This window comes from Erpetoichthys calabaricus, chromosome 1 (assembly GCF_900747795.2).
Source record: "Erpetoichthys calabaricus chromosome 1, fErpCal1.3, whole genome shotgun sequence".
In the NCBI taxonomy this organism is placed as follows: domain Eukaryota; kingdom Metazoa; phylum Chordata; class Cladistia; order Polypteriformes; family Polypteridae; genus Erpetoichthys; species Erpetoichthys calabaricus.
In genome coordinates, this window is record NC_041394.2 from 185662411 (window position 1) to 185685402 (window position 22992).

The window sequence follows — 22992 nt, forward strand, 5'->3', positions numbered from 1 at the left end:
TTCATTTGGGAACCACTTATTTAACAAACAACACAGAAAGTTTTAAAATAAAGTTCATTAAGCAAGTGCTAGAGTAGGTTTATACTTTGTAGCAACATTACTTCAGTGCTGTAGGTGGATACATGTGGTCAAGGAATAATACAAGAGATTAAACTAAGTCACATTTTTTCCAGCAAAAATGTAACAGACATATTTTAGGCAGCGTGGGCCACATCAACAGCCTACTCAAGCTCTGATTATGCAACACTGTGTGTTAGTTAATGTAGCTAAAATTAAGAGCGTCCGACATTGAAAAGGCTACTTAAAATAAATTTAAAGATGTTACAAAAACAAGAGCAAATCTGATTTTGGTCTTGTCTGTTTCGGGAGATGGACATCTGAGATGGAACTGTGTTAGCAGAGGACTGCGATGGCCATGGCAGAACTTTGATTTTGTGGTCAGTTAACCATTGCAGTGTTGATTTGGACATGTGTTACGGATCATTATCCTACTAATTTTCTGGTGGAAGCAGCCAAGTTTTGATTTAAAATCTCCTGATACTTCATGGAATCCATGATGCCACGTACCCAAACAATGCTCGCAGGGCCTTTGGAGGAAAAACAGCCCCACATCACAGAATCTCCACCATATTTCACAGTTGGGATAAGGTTCTTCTCATTATAGCCATTCATCTTTTTATACCAAACCCATTTGCATGTTTATTGCCAAAATGTTCAATTTTTGCTTCATCAGACCATACAGCACGGTTCCAGTCAGAGTTGTAGTAACGTTTTACAAACTCCAAGTGGTTCCGTTTGTGGATAACGGACAGAAAAGGCTTCTTTCTTCCAAATAATCTGTTGACATGGAAATGCCATCTGATGGTGGTTCTGGAGACTTGATAACCTCGGGATTTTACTGTTTCTTGCAATTCCCCAACAGTGACCCTTGGAGATATTTTTGCCTCTCTTACCAATCCTTTTCACTGTACATGGGGGTAAAATAAACTTGGGTCGTCTTCCAGACAAGTTTGTCACACTTCCAGTTGATGACCACTTTATTATTAGTGCTCTATCTGTAGAAATGGGCATTTTCAGGCAAGTAGCTATTTTTAATAACCATTCCCTGAGTTATGGAGCGCAACAGACTTCTCCCTCATTTGGATTGAGTGCTCTCTTTTCTTTGGCATGATTGATTGATAGATAGATAGGTAGATAGATACTTTATTAATCCCAATGGGAACTTCACATACTCCAGCAGCAGCATACTTGTTGGTTGGCTAAGGAAATTTGGTTCTGTGTTTCCACACATTTGTATCCCAGTTAATCAGGAAGTCAGCAATTTCAGTTGGAAAGTTCCTATACACGCCAAACAACTTAACAATATCTAATTTAAATGGGAAACATGTTTCAGTTACATTGTTTCACATTAATTTCCAAGGGTCCCAACAATTGTGGCATGTCTTTTTGTTAAAAATATATATTTCTTTATGAGGGCTTTGTTTTCCTACGAATTAACTTGTTTCAATTAAAAGTCAGATGTTTCTCATTTTTTCAGTGCAAGATGACAGCTCTTCAGCAACTGTGATTTTTTTCTTTTTTTCCTAAGACTTCTTACTAACTTTTACAAGGGGTGCCAAATAACAGTGGGGGGCGCACAGCGTGTGTATATAAGCCTGTGTTACTGGCTGGTCAGAAATTATCTGAATTCCTGCATTAAAACGTCATAGAAATGTGGCATGAACCTTATCTAAGTCAGAATAATATTCTAACACAATCTACTTAAAATCAAACATACAAACAAATTTCGCACTTCTTACCAACACCCAGCACATTGTTTAAACATTCACAGTTCAAGCTGGAAGTAGTATGTCAACCCTTGCATTGCATTCATTCAACCTCCATAAAATGTTTCCTGTAGCTGCTGGCCAGCAAACAGCAATTACAATAGCAACATTTCAAGCATGCATTTTGACAACATATTTATGCCTGTAACATGTATCATTGTACAGCACTGTAAAGAATCAAACTGCAATATAATAACCTAAGGAAACTTTTTTTTTTTTTTAACTGTGACTTGATTTCTTTTATACATACTATTTTTTTACAATGCTGATTTGCATTCCTAGTAGACTTTTACTCCTCTTGTATTTTAACAGTCCTAAAAAATAAATAAAAAGATCAGCAGCCCACCACTATAGTATTTTGTGTAATATAGGGAATAGCCACTATATATTTCCTAATAAACATTGTTTGAATAATTTTCTGTTAAGCCAACATCTGAAAACTAAAATAACTTATCAAGTAAATGGTTATGGAAGGAAGAGGGGCTAACAATTATGATACATTGATTGAATAAATTAACTTGTGATTAAAATAGTTCACATTTTTTAAAATAATGATTTACTGTTGCAAATGATAAGAAAGGCTTCATATAATGTGATCCAAATTGATTGCACATACATAATGTCTGGCACATATTGTGTTGCGACAAGCTAACATTTCACTGTACTGTGCAAAAAACATACTGAAGCTGAATCAAAAGTGTCGAATAGCAAACCTAGGGTTGAGCTTAAGTAAAAGTGAAAACAACAGCCTAGGAATGAATATTATAGAGTGAAAACTGAGCTTTAAGGCAATTTTGAAAAACTAAAAAAATGCAGCACTATTAAGTCAATGAACGGTTGGTTAAATGGTGCAGCACTATTAAGTCACTGAACATTTTGACCTGATGTAGGCATTTTGGAGATGTTTTTGATGCCATATGACATCATACTCTTTATTATTATAAATAATTAGCATTACTGCAAAATCTATACTTATATAGCCTGCAATTTCAACAGTAAGGTCAACAATGTTAATGCAAAACAAAGGGCAGCAGTTGACTTATTAGCCTCTGAAAAAACTTAAGACACAGCAATATTATCATGGAAAGCATAAGCAGTTTTGAAACTTGAAAGGGAGCGCTAAAAGGCTACAAAATAGCAGAGCAGTACATAAAATATTTTAGTTCAATCTGTGAGACAATCCAGTTTCCCTAAAATTATAAATAGCAGCACAGGAAATCTAAGAACTTTATTTTAAGCTACAGATGACCTTTTACTTTCAACCTACCACTCACTAGGAATGAGGGCATTGTAGCTAAGCTCTAATTAGCCATTATCATTATTACTATCATCATCACCATCATATTAAAGCACTTTGGGCTATATTCTTTTATCAAAATGCACTACATAAATGCTGTTTGGATATAAAATGTTCTGGCCTCTCATCTGTTTTGCATAATGGTGTCTGCTAAATAAACAATTATTTCTACTCATATTTAGAATATGTCCTTGAGGTTGGGAGTGAGTGGAATGGACTTTGGGGAAAAAGTACCTTGTCCTTGGATGAACTGGGCTTAGAAATTACCACAATTTTTTTTTTCTGCAGTCAAAATTGAGCACAGACAACCTTACCAATTATCACAGAACTGTTAAGCAAAGCATAAATGAACACATCTTCTAATCTTTTATATTAAAGATTACCTTGAGGTAAGGATATTATTGATAAAGGTGAATTTTCTGTGAATATATTCTTTTTTGGTTTGGAAGTTAAAACTGTGTCCATCATCTTCATAGAGTTCTCCGTCAGCTGTATTCTGTTAAATAGAATGAGAATGTCTATGACCACTGGCTATCTTGTAGCTTTAAACTCTGTTCTAAAAAATATAAAATACAGATTTCTGCTTTGCATATTTAATGCTAATATTTCATTATGTAAAGCTAAAAAAAAATCTAAAATGTTAAACAAAAATTACTAAAGAACTACTTCTTGTGAAACATAAATATAAACATAATCTTGCACCATTTAGGAAACTTTAAGCTTACCTGTATATTGGTAAACAATTCAAAAAAGTGTACAAGCATAACTCTCTATTCTGACCGCAATGTTTTCATAACACAGTATATATGTTTTATGTTTTTAGGTATGATGTATTTGGGGTTTTGAAGTTGCAGGGAAATGGAAGAAACAGTTAAACATTTCTATTTTCACCCATAAAGTAGTGATCAACTTAACTTACCTGTGAACTCAGTGCCACATACAAAGTATATGGATCATTTATCATGCAAGATGATGACCTCCGAACACGATTCTTTCGTGGTATAATGGTGCCACCACGCTGAAAAACTGGTACCTTTTTTTTTTATAAAGAAAAAAAAAAAAAAGAAAAATGTAATTACTGTCCAACACATTGTTTCAATTTGGGGATCTGTGCATATTAAGAAATTTTATTTTTAATATCATAAATCACTTGAAACATCTTAAAATTACAATACAAAAACCATTTCTGGTTATACTGTATGCACCAGGCCAAATGGATTAATTAGAAACTATGAATTATGTTTTAAAACAAAAAGTTTCATAAACAAGGAGACCATTCACTACATCAGGTTTCCCTGGTTAGCTGGTTCACATAATGTTCTAGGTAAATTAATGATTTCTATGCTTGTGTCATGAATGCACTCACTCCCCCTTAGTTTTCACTGGTGTCCTCAAACACTATTTCCAATGCCTCTGACAGGTCTGAAGACCTGGATTAAATCCTAATGTAGCACCATCCATACAAAACTAAAGAGATTTAATTTTCTTGGCCTCTTAGAGTAAGACATACCCTTTAGTCCAGGAATGCATTTAACTGCTCTTTTCAGCTTCTACAGCTGCTAATCCTTTTTGTTGCAATATGACCCAAGAAGCGTATAGTACTCCAGATGTGATCTCACACATTATATAGCATTAAATTATATACCAGGGAATATTATACAATCAATTTTACCGTATAACCTAACGTTTCAACTTTTTAATTGCTATGCCACATTGCCTAGATGCAGAATATGTTGCATAAATTTAAAAACCTTTTCAAAAGTTGCTTCCTGCAGAACAGCATCATCAGCATCCTGGAGAGAAGCGTTTTGTTTTTGTAAGTAATATTTTTTGCCTACTTACAGCACTTCTCTACATTAAACTGCATCCCCTCCCACCCCCCCCAAAGTATTGTTTAGATTGTCTTTTCCCCTTGTTTTTACTGCCTACTTAGATTTTATTAATGTCATCTGTAAATTTCATGAGTTTACTAACTATCAGAATCTTTGTGATTCACATAAATTAAAAACTGTCCAAACACAAATCTCTGGGGAACTTTACACATTATAGAATGGATAACATTGTAAATAGCATTCTTTGTTCCTGGACTATTAAATAACTTGATGTCCAGTTTATTAAGTTATCTCAAAAGGAAATGGCATTAAAATTAGTATTTGTTGTGGAACTGCATGAAAGGATTTTAAAGAAATTTTAAGTAAACATTAGTTCATCTTCTCATCTGCGTCTCCAGTCGAGGGCTGCAGTAACAGCAGGCCAAGCAGGTTAGCCTGGACTTCCCTTCCCGAGCTACACAGAGTCCAGCTCTACCTGGGGAATTCCCAAGATATAGAGATATAATCCCAATAACATGTTCTAGGTCTGCTGCAGGGTTTCAGTCCATATGGATGTACCAGAACAGCCCCAGAGGCATTCTTAAGACATGCCCAAACCACATCAACTGATCAAGAGGAGCAGCAACTCTACTCTGAGGTTCTCCTGAATTGTACTTGTGATCTCATTCTTTTTTCCATATTACCCACAATCCATGACTATAGGCAAGGACTAGGATGAAGATCAACTGGTTCAGAGAGAGTTTTGTGGTCGGGAAATCCATACAACATTTGAAATAGTGAAGTGGAACAGTCCTGTGGGCTCACTTCTTGCAAGTTTAATAGCAGACACAGACAAAGACTGCCTAAATGGAATACTTCCAGGCAATAGAGACTGGGTTTGGGAATTTAGAACATTATCTCTCTGGCAGGGATGGAGCCCGAGATGGTGTGGGAGATGGAAAAGTGGGTTATGGAAACTAACTTCATCAGGAGTGGTCTCTCTCCTACTCTGGAGTTCCCATATTTGAAAGACCTTCAGTGGGTATAGGGATACTCTTAAGCCCCTGGATGAGGGCTATGCATTGGAGTTCTCTCTCGATGCCTCAATATGCCTATGAGTAGCAGAGAGGAAAACCGTGATTGCTTGTGTGTATGTACCAAACAGCATTCTTAGAGGAAGGTGAGCTTGAAAGGGTGCTGCTTATTGACTCTGGTCTTAGTGGGGGACTTCAATCCTCATGTTAGGTATGACAGAGAACCCTTGAGGAGTGTGGTGGGGATAAACAGCCTGCCTCCATCTTTTCTGCTAGTCATGGTTTGTTCATAACCAACACCATGTTCAAACACAAGAAGGCTCATAGGTATACCTGGTACCAGAGCACCTTGGGCCACATTTGATGACAGACCTAAGGTAAACATGTCCAATGGTCCTTGGTCTTTATATTAAAAAAAAAACAAAAAAAAACAAAAAAAAAAACCTGATTTATTTAGGCAGGACCCTCCTCTACGAAACTGTTAGCTGCAATTTAGTATATTTCATACAAGAGTCCTAAATTATTTCCAATTTTGTTTCCATACTTTTCAACTTTGTAGTCATCAGGCACTTCACCAGTATAAAGCAACTGTCCGATTGCCAGAACATACTTGGTACACAATAAATTTCTCATTACCTTCAACACTACTGGCAAAAATCCTATCAAACCCAGTGTTTTATCACTGAAGAATACTTGACTCTTGTTTTAAAATCTGCACACTATGAACTTGTTTGCCTCAGGCTGACATGAAATCTATCGACTTCTTTTACAAATATTTGGATAAAATATTTAGTTCATGTTTTTTGCTACAAAAGCAAAATTACCCAGCATGGCAAATGTCATTTAAAATTAAAACTGAGCTGCAAATACATGAATTATTAATTAGTACCTTTACACTCAGAATATCCCAATTCGTATTGGAATACAACAAGCAAATTTTTTTTTTTTTTTTTTTTTTTAATAAACATATGTATTTACCGAGCTCATGGTGACAGGTATGTACAGCTGCTGGGGGGCAATGTATTTCTGGAAAGAACGAACATCATACCAAACCTAAGAATAGTCAGACATAAAACAAAAAAATAGCTTTATTAAGTAACTCAGAATTTTGCACAATCAAAGTTAAAAAGTAAAAATGATGACCAGTACCATTCATAACACAAGATCACATATACACAAAGAGTACTATTACACACAGATTTGTTTAAACAGATACAATCTTGTAACAATATTTTTAGATTATAGCCAAACATTTGATTTTAAAAGCACCAAATACATTGCAAATAATGCTTTGTAGGCTACTTACTATCCAAGATAACAGATGGCAAAAATATATCAAAAATGCAATGATGCTAACCTCTCCAGTGCCTGGGAGATAAGCCGTGACACCCCTTGAGCCTTCTTCAGCGACAGGATGAACTAACAACGCATTACCTGCAGAAAAAGGATTAAGTTTTTAAACTTCTGACTGATATTAAAATAATTTCAGCAATGGCTAAGACAGTTTATATTGATAAAAGTTAGTTTAAATTGATAGGAAAAAAAAGTACAAAAAAAACTAATGTTAATTAGCAATAATACCAAGGACACTGCCAACATACTTATAATAAGAGTTATCAAAAGATCATAATAGGGATTTTCATTGTCTTTTCAATTTCCATTCTCTACGACAGAAATTTTCCTTTTCTGTAATGTGATACTTTAAAGCAACTCAAATCATATCATTTAAGACCCTTGAAAGCATGCATTTTTAAAAGAAAATACTGTACATACCAAGCATAAATTCATTATCAATTGCAAATGTTGTAACATCTGCAGGAAATTCAACCCACAACGGCCTGTATAAAAGAACAAAGTATATAAACATGTAAGTATAGGTTTACAGAACATCAGTTATAAATTAACGTAAACTTTTATCAGAACATCTGAGTTTTCCTGAATGGAGCATGCTGTTTGCTCCTTGTCACTAACTTAAGGCCTGCCAGTTTTAAACTATAGATGGATACAATCTATAACATGTGTGTACATTAAAAAAAAAAAAAATAAAAAAAAATGTAGGACTGGGCAATAATACTTCTCAAATATTTTCATCTCCTAAATAATTACAATCATTCTTTTAAGTCTAGAGGATCGATTGGAAGCAGTTTTTTTCCCCTAACAAACCACTTCCACTTGCTTTACAAGTCTTTCATTCAACCTGCTGAAACACTCCCATCTCTGCAGCACTAAACAAATTGTGTCTCACCACATGATGTACTAAGGCAGGCTATTCAAGATCTGTGAATACATGCAGTAAAATGTTTTGACAGAAACAGACAGTAGCATATGACCAGATATAGTGACAACTAAAATCCACACACTTTATGTTTAATTCAGTTGTCATTTTTGTGTTTATTGTAAATGTCAGATGTGTTTTTTTTAAATAAACACCATTGCATGAGTGATGTAGTTTACCTACGTATTTTAATTGAAAAGTCAATATTCTGTGGCAGAGTACATAAACCATTATTTATTGGATACTGCAATATTTATTAAATTATTGCATGCTACAACTTAAAACATACAACAGAAAATAACCTCTGGTTGGTTTCTTCATTTACCAATGAATATTGACAATTTTACTTCTTATTTTAATGAAATTAAAATTGTAATCATATGAGCCTTACTTCAATTCAAAGTAATATTTAATAGTCCCCTACACTCAGTTTTGCAAAAAAAAAAAAAAATTTCTATTTTAGTCCACATTAGGCACACAGCCAAAACTGGTTGATAGAAATTCTTCTTAAATTGAAGATCTGCCTTCTCCCTTATTCATTTGTCAAGAGTCCTGTAATTCTTACGAGGCTTTAGGTTTCCTGTTTATAAGTGCTGATATTTCTGGAAGTATTTATTTAACAAATATTTTACCGAAACAAAAAAAAAATATGATAATATACATGCCTCCATAGGCATTTTTTCACATTATTTTGCTGATGTACAGCATTAGTCACTTTTGTCTTTATTATACCCTGAACTTTATCTGTTTCATAGGAAAACGTAATTACTTTTTTTTCCCTCAGCCATCAGTACAAGCACATGGGTAAGTAACATTGGTTAGAGTATTCTTTAAGTTTTTCTTTGTAGAGAGAGTTATTTGGAAAATATAGAGCTTAAGTAAAATCCAAAGTTGGTGCTTATGTAGAAGACTATACTTTCTTCAATTTTGCCACGTGGTACTTGATTAATATTAAAACTGGTTTTCAGATTCTGTTTCCCCTAAAATTTACTTATTCACAGAAATTCATAAACTGCATAATGTATTACAGAATCTGTTTTATTAGCTTAAATGATTAGATGCTGAACATTGCCTATAAAAACCAGAGTACTTGAAGAAATTAAGGAAAAAAAAACAAGTTCTGTCTCAAAGAACAAATTGAAATCCAAGTCACAGCACAAGCTATAAGGAGTTCCATGTCAAATCAACCAATTTTACAGAAATCCCACGCACTTCAGTCTCAAAAAGTTCTGAAAGAATACCAGGTGTACCAATGTTATCTAGGAGACACCATGTAAAATTATTTTGATGTAAGACCAGTTCTTTCCAAGATATAGCCAATTTTGTAAGGAGAGCTGTCAAATTTGACACAGCTTTATTTTTTCATCAATTTCACTAGACCATATTCCAAAAACTAAACCACCTAAGCAGGCTCAAATTTTGCAAACTGGTACCTTTATAGGTATGTCATACCCCAGAGAACCCATCATAGGCTTTAGCAGGAACTTGGGGACATGAAGCATCAGGGCCAAGAGTCAGCTGGACGATAAGGGAGGCAGACAACTGATGAAGCAACTAAAAAGGTGCATTTAAGAAAAAAAAATCCATGAAAAAATTATAAAAAAAACACCCAAACACTGCAATGATGAATTAAGATGAAAAAACAACAACAACAAAAAAAAAAGTTCCAAAAACTGCATTCCATACATGGCAAACACCAAAAACAATGTTCCAAAATAAAAAAACACACCAAGGATCAACCCCTTTTTTTTTTTTTTTTTTGAAGAGCTAATTAAAAAAGTTTTAGCCTGCTTTCTCCCCTATCCAAAAACTCGGGGTAAAGGCAGACTTGTCCTGGCAAATCAGAATACAACTCTATTCCCTGCCGATACATCACCCTGCTGTCATGCATTGACCTCCTAGTCCGAACTGCGTAGACTGGCTTTAATCCTGGTTCAACCATCACCTGACTCGGGTCTAACACCCCTCGCGCTCCCTAGTCACACACCTATCCTAAGAATCATCTGTGCCAACTGCATTGTGTGCGCTTATGTTGCCAATACTCCTTGCACCACGTCCTTCTATTACGCCCACGACTGGCATCCGTCATGCATCTGTCTGTTATTATGCAGCCTCCAAACACCACGGCCGCATCAGAAAAATGCCAGGACGAAGCATGATGGGCAGCAGGCACGCGCACACACAGCCGAGGGCCCTTTGCATGAAACATGCGCCACCCTGTCTGCACCAAGCCCGACAACCCACAGCTGCTCCACTTGTGCACCCAAGGAACAAACCGGTAAGTAATACAATTTTTTTTTTCTTTTATTATAAGGATGGCGCATGCAAACAACTAAAAACGGTCAATGTACTTTCAAATTCCTATATTGGGAGGCGTTACAAAGTGTTGTACATAGCAAAATCAACATTTTGGTCCAAATGATACCACTTGGTAAGAGCAGATCTTCAAAAAATGGAAAAAAATAGTGTGTTTTTGGCTTTGCCATGAATTGTCTTTCAGAAAGCATACTTCTAACTGATACAGCCTTCTGAAATTTTTTCCATGTTTAGATATCTATACGGGGCTTATCAAAAGGTTATAAACAAACTTACTGCATCAGGGTTTGACCAGCTGACCTCTGAAATGTGCAAAATCATTTTGGGTCTAATTTTCAGACCATCTTAATGCACTATGGGAATGTGCAGACATTTTTAAAATTATTTTTCCTGTATCCTACACAGTCCCTTCTTTCTAAAAAAACAAGTTTTACTTTTCTTATGTGAATCTTTCATTTTTATTTTCCATTTTAAGCATGGGTTAATTTCACCATTTGTCAGTAATGATAATCATCAAGTTCTTTATCACTAACTTGGGTATAGGATTAATGGAAAAAGTAAATTACTAAAGGCTTATTAATTACAACACATGAACAGCTGCTGCTTGATTTATCATTAACTAAAACAATATTTATAATGAAATGTTAACATCTAGCAACAGGTATGTGACCCATTTCATTTCTGTCTCAATCGAAGTACAGAGTGTAGGGCATCTTTGTCTTTGAGATCAAGACGGTACTACCTCCCACTGAGCCTTGTAGGTGCACTAAGTAGCGCAATGACACATTGTATTGGCACCTAACAAATATCGTCTTTAGGTGGCCAAGACAGTGCAGGATAGTTTGAATGCAGGAAACATACCAGGATGTCCGATTCCATTTCACTCTCATCACGAATCACATCAATCCAATATTTTTCATCATACATGCACCCAACAAGATATTGGTCTAATGTGAGGGAAACATCTACTCCATCAGGAGTGCGATCATGAGAGGGTAGGATCTCAGCTGCTGCTTCAGTGGTGTATATTTGGAGTCAACTGACTGACTTCACCAGACACCTGACTGACTGCTGACTGAGTTTGCCATCTTCTGTAAGGATGTAACACTAGTATTCGAGGACCAGGTACTCTTTTAGCCATGGAGAATTGCATCGTCTGTTCACCAACATGAGATAGGACATCATCAATTGATATGAAGAAAAGTTCGGCATTTTTGATAACTTACTGAAGGAAAACTCTAGTACCATTATTGACACATGGCACATTCAACCTATGTTAAGGATGGAGAATAAACATGAAAGATCTGGATAAGTAAAGAAAGGTTTGTGTTTTGAGAAAGGGGGGACCAAGTAGAATAAATGAAAAATATTTTTAAAATTATCTGCAGATTGCCACATGCCGTTAGGGTGCCCCGAAAATGAATTTTTTGGATTTGAAAGGTCTGCTGTTCAAACCCTGATAGTGTTATTTTTTTGTTTATTGCTTTTTTGAAAGCCTACATAGTTATCTGTTTCTCAGGTAAGGTCAGATTGGGGAGCATGCACTGATACTGTGCGTTGCCGCAGCCACCACACAATGAAACATGCTCGGGATCCTGACTGGCAACCTCCCAGTCAGACACGCGGTCCAGTCCCACCCTCTGGAAATGATCCTCTATTGGCCGCAGCCAGGTGTTACATGGACATCTCCCCGGCCTAGTCCAGGCACTCTGGTTCCTCAACAATGAGGATCCTGCGATCACACTTAGGGAATCATGCCACATGGCCGTAGTGCTGTAACTGATGCTCCCTCACAATGCAGGTAACATGCCTCATTTGGAACTCCATGAGCAACTGCTCATTCGACACAAAGTCAAACCAGTGTTACCCAAGGATTCTCCGAAGAGACACAGTACCAAATTAGTCCAGTCTTTGTCTCAGGTCACTGGATAGCGTCCAAGTATCGCAACCATATAGCAAGACCGGAAGCACTAGGACTCTAAATACTTGGACATTTGTACTTTTGCATAGATCAAGAGTGCAACACACCCCTTTCCAGCAAACCTCATGACACTGTAAAGATTACCGTATATACTCGCGTATAAGCCAACCCAAATATAAGCTGAGGTACCTAATTTTACCTACAAAAACTGGAAAAACTTGACTCGAGTATAAGCATAGGGTGGGAAATGCAGCAGCTACTGGTAAGTTTCAACAATCAAAATAAATACCAATAAAATTACCATACATTAATTGAGGCATCAGTAGGTTAAATGTTTGAGTATTTATTTCAAAGAAAAACAGTAAACTAGCTCTGTATGTGGAGAAAAGGGTCAACAAAAACAATATGCTCTCTCTCTCTCCTTCTCTCCCTCCCCCCTACCCCCCCAAAAAGGAATGCACAGGGAGAGACTAAACACGTGTGGAAATCATCAGCGCGCACAAACTGAAACTGGCTTGTTCGTATACCAGGGGGCAGGGGGACCTGACTCGAATATAAGCCGAGGGTGACGCTTTTCAGCACATTTTGGGTGCTGAAAAACTCGGCTTACATTCGAGTATATACGGTACTTGCACTGCCAGGAGGACAGCCTTACGACTCGCCGGGAGAAGTTCACTCCGGATACCTCGGATCCCTGCAGCCTTCCCTACCCTCAGCTGATTGGAAGATCAGCCTCAAGAACCATGGGCCCAGAGATATCCAATGTCCTAGCTGGAGGATCAGCTTTAAACAGCTGCTCAAAGTAGCAAGCTCAGCTGGTCATAACTGCAATGCCATTCATAAGGACCGTTCCATCAGCCACCCCGACTATGACTCTCCGAGATATGGATTCGGAAGTGCGTAAGGCTTTGATTCCTCTGTAAGCAGGACATGGGTCACTAGACCATAGATGATGTATCACTTGCTCACAGATTCCTCTAAGAAATGCCTCCTTATCTGCCCTCAGAGCCCTTGCCGCCGTCCTTCTCAGTTCCTGGTAAAGACTAGAGTTGCCATCAAACCGTGCTCTGTGACTCCTCTCGATGATATTCAGAGTGCCCTGCGAGAAGGAACACATCCTTCTGGAAACACCGGTAACACCAACACAACCCTCAGCAACCTTCAGGGTCTTGTCACGAAAGGTCTCCCACATCACATTAGGATCGTCAGTCACACCCGAATCTGTAAGTTCCTCACATAAACTGTGCAAATTTGTCAGAAACAGCCTGATCTTGGAGTCTGGGCAGATCCAGCTTCATTTTCCTAGTAGGCGATAACCTACTGGACCTAAGCTAGATCTTCAGAGTAGCAACAACAAGTCTGTGGTCAGAATTCACACTGAGCACTTCTGTAGACCCTGCAGTTTTGTAAGAGCCTCCAGCATCTGCTCTCAAGGATGTGATCAATCTTCTTCACCGCACCACTAGTACTGGAGTACCAATTCCAACAATGCAGCTCAGGGCACTTGAACCAGGATTCAGCAATTCACAGCCCCTGACATTCTGCAAAGTCAAGGAACATGAAGCCGCTTTCACCACAGTCACAAGACCCATGGGGACAGACAATCCTCACAGCCTGCCCTGTCAGTGGCTTCATTGAAGTCACCCATGACCAGAGGAGTGTCACCTTGTGGACACCAATCAAGCACAGAGCAAAGTTGCGAATAAAATGTTTCCCTCACCGAAACATCACTCACGGTGTTTGCAGTATACAGTGAGACAACAGACAAGACACCCAGAGAGTGACGTAATCGAAGAGTGACATCGAATGTGCTTCTGAGGCCAAAAAATAGCCAAGGCAAAAATTTAATTTTGGCCAATTTCAAGGGGCTGCTTTGACCATGCAGGGTCATCTGGACCATATGTTTTAATTTCATCACATACTAAACTAGCGTGCAAAGTCTGAGCCTGCTTAGTTGGTTTGGTTCTTGAGCAATGGACTTGTGAAATTTGATGGAAAAATCAAATCTCTTGGAAAGTATTGATCTTACATCAAAAGAAAATTTACAGGGTATCTCTTGATTAACATGGACACCCCTGGTAATTTTCCAAAACTTTTTGAATCTGAAGAACTGAAACACTGACTGCAAAAGTGCTACATTATACAATAAACAAAGTCCTACACAGGCGGTAACATATTTGACCATGTCCGATTTTCCTAATATTGCAGAACAGTGCCCTCTAAAAAATTATACGTAACAGGAAACATTTGGAGATAAATCAGTGAAATTTGTATTAGGGAGCACATTACCAAAGTGATACCTACAATATATTAACATTTTTTTTTTATTAATTTCTTATAAATTAAACATAAGCAGCATTTTATTTAAATAAACTGAAAATAGATTTATAAAGCAGCTACAAGCAATAAATGTTTATGGCAATTTGCACTAACTGATCAATCCACAACAGTAGGAATACTCTGATTAGGTTTTTTAAGGCTGACACCAATCACTGATTGCATGTTATTAGATCGGCCAATTCTAATACAGGATTTCCCCTTTGTCCCTGTAAAAAACTTTTTACACTAAGCTCCTGCATAACTAGACATACAGAATTGTTATGTCCCATATTAAAGTGTTAACTTTGGCATTTATATAATTAAACTATAGACCTCAGGTGTTAACTGTTCTTTTTTTATTACCAAAATTAAAAATTCTGCAGGCTTATTGTTCAGTGGCCATAAAAATACTAAAATAGATAAAATTTCCTTACAATACATACTTTAATAAAATATATACAAAATTGTACACCTATAATACTTGCGGAACAAAAGAAAATAAAATGCTTCTTATAATTACAAGCTGTCATGTTTAAATTTCGCTAAAATGTACTTATCTGAAATAAAGTTTAATTAAAAAAAGTAGTGTTGGAGAAATGTGTAAAATAAACTATACACACGATCAGTTGATATTGGCAATTAAACTGCTTAAATGTAAATATACATGCACTTATTGGTTTTAATCATTTTAAATCTGTTTACTGTAAAAAATATACATTTATTTATTTATACAGATTTTTCTCTCAGTGTTATCAGCTTGACATTTGTAACTCATGTAATTATAAATAGGGATTACCATTTTAATTATGTATTACTTTATTTTTCCAAAACTGATGCTGGACACACAGCAACAAATATTAAGCACAGTACAAACCTTTCAAAATGCCTACTGTTTATCAAGCACTAATTTCAAATTCATCTTTTCTTTTTCCAATTAAAAATGTAAGCTGCTACACTGAAAACAAGCTCACTGTCCAAACTCAAATGGCATCTGTTTTAAAGGACAAAATATAAAGGTCTGAATTCACTTAAGTAGCTTGTCGTATGTCTAATTGCACGACAACGACTTTGATTCCTTTTTCTATTAATATTCCAAATTGCTGATAAAACAAGCCTACACAAGCTGCACTTTGTTTCCACTGAAAGAAGTCTGCTGCACAAATAAATAAAACTGCGTACTGGCTCAGCTACTGTAACATCATGAATGAAGGAGCACAACAACTAAATTGCTGTAAAGCTTAGAAAAGCAGGTGCTGAAAATCTTTTTTTTTTTTTGATTGGTCAATTTACTGAATGGTGGCCAATCATTTGGAGCATCCCTAACTAGTGTCAAAAAATTAATTCAAACAAAGCATACAAAAGTCCAAAATGCACAAGTTGCAGTATTACCTCATGACGGGCACTCCAGTGCGATATGCATTGTAGAACAAAGTGTACCAGAATGGAAGGAGTGCATAACGCTCACGAACTACAGAGCGGATCAGTTTAGTGTTTTCTTCCCCAAATAGCCATGGTTCTCGTCTTGGTGTATCCAGGTGGGCATGAGCCCGAAAAAATGGATGGTACGCACCCATTTGGTACCAACGGACCAACAACTCTGTGCTTGGAGTCTTGAAGAAACCTCCAACATCAGCTGAAAAATAAATAAGTTACTTATTACAAAATAAAGCATAGACAAGTCTCAGGATAAAGCCGTCTTAATTTATGGCAATTTTGCAAGTATGGGGTGGCGTGCTGGCTCTGAGACTAGAGATCTGCGCCGGCAATTTGGAAATTAACGGTTCAAATTATGTAAATGCCAGAAGCAACTCTGCTCCGGTGGGCCGTTGAGCAAGGCCCTTAACCTGCAATTGTTTCATCCTGAATATGACATTAATCTGCATGCAGCACTGCTTACAGGGAAAACTTGGGGGTTGGTGGCAGGATTGGCACTTTAGCCACCATGAAAAACCTCACACTGTTCCAGTGTGGTGCCAAGTTGTCACCCACTGCACTCAGGTCCCAATCCAGGTGGCTTGTTGTGTGGTGGATGTGGCAACGCGTTATCAGTGCATGCTCCCAGCCTCTCCAAGTATGGATATGCATATAAAACCCTTACAAATTAAGCAAAAGTTTTGAAGTGGATGAATATGCAGCAGCCATTAGCAATGCTGAGACATAGCAATTACAAAATTGCGTTTAACAGCTGTAATAAATTTACTTCAATTTGGAGACATTTGTTTCACTTTAGCATTTAAGGGATCTTTTTCTAATGATCAATGTCAAAAGAACAATTAAATTGACTAAGTGAATGTTGTAAAATAATTAAACAAGCATAATATCAACAAATCTACTGGAGCTGGGGGGTGCTTATGAATATTTTATAGGCATTGTATGCTCTTTTTAACTGAACAAAGCTCCCACCAGTCTTCTGGTTGAGTGACACCTTATGGCTGTGCTTTGGAATGGACAGCTGTATTTTCAATGTGACATACTATAGAATTACAATATTTAGAGACTTTGAAATTCCGAGGTTCACTAGTTCTTACCCTTGAGGTTGTAAGAGAGACATTTAAAAAACACATAATTGTCCAGAAAATCCTAACTAAATCTCTTGAAATCAAGCAACATCACTGAAGAGCCCATTAGATGTAATTTGCAAGAGTAAAATGATTTACCAAAACTGAAATATCACTGAACCACAGTTAGAAGTAAAGGTGTATTCTATACTACCGATTTAGTAAATGGGCAGAAGTAGATTCACTCTACTAAAATAAATAAAATATAAGTTTCTATCATGTTTCTTGTTCCTGAACCAAGTTTACTTGTCTACCAAATATGCAAAAGGAGACACTATAGGCATTAGTTATGGGTCAGTGAAAGCCACTATTTAACTAATAAAGTAGGGTCTATGCTTCACTTCTGATATAAAGCATCACCACATTCAAATAACCTCAGAATGGAAAATCCATAAGAAGTGTTTCATAATTGGGGATGAAACTAGGTTAGATCACTATGACCCAGAAGCAAACCACCATCAAAACACTAGAAGCAAAGTAATTCCTATAAAAAAAAAAAAAAAAAAAAGAACCAAACAACCAAAGAAATTCAACACTAGCAAGATGATATTTGGATGTTGAGGGCGGTGTCAATATCAATCACATTCCTTAAAATATCCATATTACTGGTTATTATTATTCTGTAATGGTTTGACAGCAGACAAACTGGGAAATGTTGCAAGGAAAGTTGTGGAGCACACCCAGTTGTGCTTTACAACGATGTCTTTGTTTACACTGTATGAGCTAAAAGGACTGCTCTGCTTAACTAAGTTTCAAAGAGGTACCACAACAACCTACTTCCAGTCCTGGTTCTGTGTGCATACAACCTGAGCTTTAATCTGAAGGTCTACCTTTTGGTACACCATATACCAGTGATAGATGGCAAAAGTGCTACTGTACTAAAGGGTAGTTTCATGAGCAGATAAAAAAATTCCCTCCCACCCCATCCTTATAAAATCAAAAATGGCATGTGAACACTATAACAAGTGTATTAATGTTCACAGGAATTATGTTGAAAAATAAAAACTAGTTTATTGGTGTCTCAGCAAGTTAGGCTTAAAATTTTCATTCATAACTTGTAAATACAGAAAGTCCTTAATACAGTATATACAGTAGATAACTTAAAATTTCCACACATAATCAAAGGTATTAATAACTTAATGGAATATAAACAAAAATACTTTCTTTCTTACTGTTAAATACTCTGTCTCTTAATTATGATATGGCCATGTGAATTTCTTCACTGTCAACATGCATGACAATGGTCTACAGTATCTCCATCACACAGCAATGTGGTTCTGAGATAATCACCCTTGTCTGGTCCTTTAGTATCTCCCGTTTACTCTGGAGAATTTTCAAAATCCTTAGAATTTTAAGTGAGCAGGTCACTCAAAATGACCCAAATACTTTGGTCACATTCCTATCATATAGTACTTTATTTTTTATTTATTTTTGAATGACTTCAAACTCTTGTCATTAGTTTTACCTAAGGGTTTCTTCCCCTGCCTCTGCACTCACAAACTACCTAAAATGGCAACAAACTACAAATGTATAAATTGGTCTTTTCATTACCTTAACATAAGATCAGATTAAGTTTAATAAGGTAAAAAATAATATTTCAGCTGCCACACCACAATAAATTGCATATCTAAGCTGCTGCTATCTTATGCTATTTTCAACAATTTCTACAAGCTGCAAACCCCACAACATGTGGGTTCCTTCCATCAATAATAATCTGTACCCATACATCTGATATGACAAAAGTACAACTAGATATGACCCAGAAGCTAATACAACATAAATGTAAGATTTAAACTAATGCAAACATTTCATTCAGTCACAAAAATACACAATTTTCTTAAAACATTGTAAAAATAAAACCTAAATATTTTAACAGTATTTTTTCCCAAAATAAAAGTTCACCTCCACAAAAGGAAATTCCAGCTAACCCAAGGCTTAAACACATAGGAATGGAAATCTTGAGATGATCCCACTCAGCAGCATTGTCACCAGTCCAAACAGCCCCTGCAAGAAAAAATAATTACAGGAATAACTTTTTCAGCAATCATACTTTCTGCTCTTGACAATGTTACAGTTCCTACTTGACTCAAATATACTAAGATTTCACCAGTCTTAAATCAGATTGAAAAGAGAAACTGAAAATAATCAAGGTTGTGGTAATCGAAAGATCTTCACTTCTACTCAATTAAATCTGTACAGTGTAGAACTAAGTAGCAGCAGCAACACAAATGATCTGGGGTGAGATGGCAGCTAATACATAAAAACCTATAATCTTGTAATGCTGCAAACATCCATCTCTCAAAGCCAACAGAACTAGGAAAAAATACATGAATTAGAAACAATAACATTATTTTGGGATCATATCATCAATGGAATAACAAATACCTTAAAAATAAATGAAATGTTACTGTAAGTTTTTTAGGATATAAAGGGTAAGTGAATATGTCAAAAACAATGTTCAATAGATTAGCACGTGTTAATTTTAAACAGAACAAATATTTTTAACAAAGGCAAGAAAAAAAGCAGAAGAGGCGACAGGTTGAACGCGAAGGAACCTTAAATATAGTACACGTGTATTATTGAAAGGACATAAGGGGAACTGCACTCATTATAGATAACCACTTCCTCACTCAGTTTGTTCAACAAATGATAAGCACACTATTGTAAAGTCTGAAAACATGTGTGGAAATATAAACCATTACGCATACATTCCATTTGCACTGAAATTAAAATAAGAAACGGCATGAATGACCAATAAAACAAAACACCAATACCACCCTGGTAAATGAAATGAAAACAAAGGAAAAAAGCAAAAGAAAAAAAAGGTATACATTTTAAGCATTTGATAGTTTAGTGATGAACAAATATTAATGGAAAGCAAGACAAACCACCACAAAGAATCAATTTTAAACAAAACTAAAGAGTAATTTAAAAGAAAAGTTAAACTTAAAAAAAAAAAAAAAAACTTCACTAAAAGAAAATTTCTTACTAAATCATTTTACAAGCATTTTCTTTTTTGGATTGATAAGAAGTCAAGAATTTTGCTTATATATTTTGTGTATATATACACACATATACACACACTGTATATTAACTTGGTCTATTGATGTGCTCCATATACTGACAACTGTTTTGGAAAGTTGTGGTTTCTTGTTTATGTTACCACTAACCGACTTAGCCATACTTATATCAGCTTTCTTTTTTGGCTGTTTTTGCAGTTGTGCAGGAGCTATGGGTCTGGAAACACCTGAAGTGGGATACATCTACTTTATAGATTTGGAGATGGAAGCAATTGTCACCATTGTCCCAGCAAGGTGCCCAGACAAAAAGGACTCCTCCTAATCTGAATCCACCACAAAAATATAGATTTAATATTTGAAAACAGAAAAAAAAATGTATGTGCTTTTAGGTTAAACAATACAATGCTGCATCATGTGATGTTACAAGCAAAAGATGGGTTGATGGGGTAATACTTTAATCTTCAAAAGTTAGCAACAATGAAGAGTTGTGTCGCGATACTAAAAATAAAATAAGCAAGTGCTACTCAAAGCATGCAACTGGCACAACAATCCACTGCCAAACTATCCCTAAGATAACAATACAATACAGTTTATTTTTGTATAGCCCAAAATCACACAGGAAGTGCCGTAATGGGCTTTAACAGGCCCTGCCTCTTGACAGCCCCCCAGCCTTGACTCTCTAAGAAGGAAAAACTCCCAAAAAAAACCTTGTAAGGAAAAAATGGAAGAAACCTTGGGAAAGGCAGTTCAAAGAGAGACCCCTTTCCAGGTAGGTTGGGCGTGCAGTGGGTGTCAAAAGAAGGGGGTCAATACAATACAATACACAGAACAGAACAATTCCTCAATATAGTAAGAAATAAAAAATATAAATTTTAGAAGTACAGAGCAGAATTTAACAGTAGATGATATATCCCATAATAAGATTTGGATTTGTGTAGAGTCCTGGAGACCTCATCCTTCAAGCTGCCTCCCCCATTTGGCCACTCCACGGCTGAAACAGTGCTGGGCCAGCCAATCCGATGAAAGGACCCCTCTTTCCCACGATTCCTGCGATCCTCCATCAGGGATGACTTTTCCTTAGGCAGGCAAAACAACTTGGCAGGTGGGCCGTGGCACCAAGTGCCACATTTGAGATACCGCAACTATACTTAAATCATCAGTGGAAGTTAGAAGTATGTGTTTCATTTATAGATAAATATAGGAACCCACCACCCCATACTCAACACTTACAATTCATTTTAATAAAATACAATGATCTTATACAATGTGGGATGGCTTATAATATTCTCATGAAGAAATTTACAGATTTAGTTTAAAAAAAAAAAAAATTATACAATAAGCGCTGGACATTTAGTTTAACTTTGGTCTTCTGGGACAATATACAGTACAATGACTGCAGTTTCATATACTTGTGTCAGTTTTACACCAATTTCCTAGGTCTGTGTTAAGAAAAATTAGCAAGAGTCTGATCTGTGCTACAAAATATGGCAAATTACTGAGCACTTATGTAAACCCTACTAAGGTATTTTTGAGATTAGGGTCAGAGTTCTTTTCAGAACATTAATAGCATCTGCCAATATTAGATGGGGCAAAACTATCAACCATAACTGAATAATGCTGACACTTTAATAGTTAACATAATCGTTAATGGCAATCCTACTGTAATCGACCATTTTATTGAATTTAACAACTAATTTTGTCCAAGTAATTCAATTAAGCATATGAATGAATGCTGTATAGAATTTGAATGCAAAAGAAATCATGCAAAGAGCTTTAAAAAAAAATACTACTGTATGTGATAGTTGTTTTATTTGAAGTTTTAAAAATGTTTTTTCTATTTTAGCTTGAAAATAATCAAATTACATATTTATGTATGTATATTCATTCTACAACGCATTACACATGTACTTTTAGGAAGAAGGGATGTGAATGTTTACTCAATTAAGAAAAAAAAAATACAATAATATTTTGAGTTAATTATACTTGAATAATCCAGGCAGCCCTAATTTTTAGTTAGTTAACTAAACGTTTCTGGCATGACAACATCTCAAAGTCGTAGAATACATTTCATAAACTATTTATACTTTGATTTATCATTTTTAACTCTGGTCCTTTCATCACAAGAAAGATATACTATAAATATATTACAGACTAGCAAAATACCCGCGCTTCGCAGCGGAGAAGTACTGTGTTAAAGAGGTTATGAAAAAAAAAGAAAACATTTTAAAAATAACGTAACATGATTGTCAATGTAATTGTGTTGTCATTGTTATAACTGTTGCTGTCTTTTTTATATATATATATATATATATATATATATATATATATATATATATATATATATATATTATATATATAATATACACACACACAAACATTTATATACATATACATATATATACATATCTACATATACACATCTACATATATATACACACATACATAAACACACACATAAGACTTACTGACTGAAACGGGCTTTCATTGACAATCATGTTACGTTATTTTTAAAATGTTTCCTTTTTTTTTCATAACCTCTTTAACACACTACTGCTCCGCTGCGAAGCGCGGGTATTTTGCTAGTATATATATATATATATATATATATATATATA

General features: G+C 35.9%; 2 protein-coding genes across 2 annotated transcripts in view; one reads left to right on the forward strand and one right to left on the reverse strand.

Annotated features, from left to right (window-relative positions):
* LOC114658053 (bcl2-associated agonist of cell death-like) overlaps positions 1 to 22992 on the forward strand; it is a 695521-nt gene that overhangs the window by 447007 nt on the left and 225522 nt on the right. The window lies entirely within an intron of this gene.
* LOC114658016 (neutral alpha-glucosidase AB-like) overlaps positions 1 to 22992 on the reverse strand; it is a 204196-nt gene that overhangs the window by 12409 nt on the left and 168795 nt on the right. Inside the window, exons 17-23 of the mRNA XM_028810054.2 lie at positions 19260 to 19361; positions 16189 to 16432; positions 7742 to 7806; positions 7326 to 7402; positions 6947 to 7021; positions 4043 to 4156; positions 3507 to 3619 (exon numbers count right to left, since the gene is read on the reverse strand). Coding sequence (XP_028665887.1) covers positions 3507 to 3619; positions 4043 to 4156; positions 6947 to 7021; positions 7326 to 7402; positions 7742 to 7806; positions 16189 to 16432; positions 19260 to 19361 — 790 coding nt within the window. The remainder of the gene's footprint in view (positions 1 to 3506; positions 3620 to 4042; positions 4157 to 6946; positions 7022 to 7325; positions 7403 to 7741; positions 7807 to 16188; positions 16433 to 19259; positions 19362 to 22992) is intronic.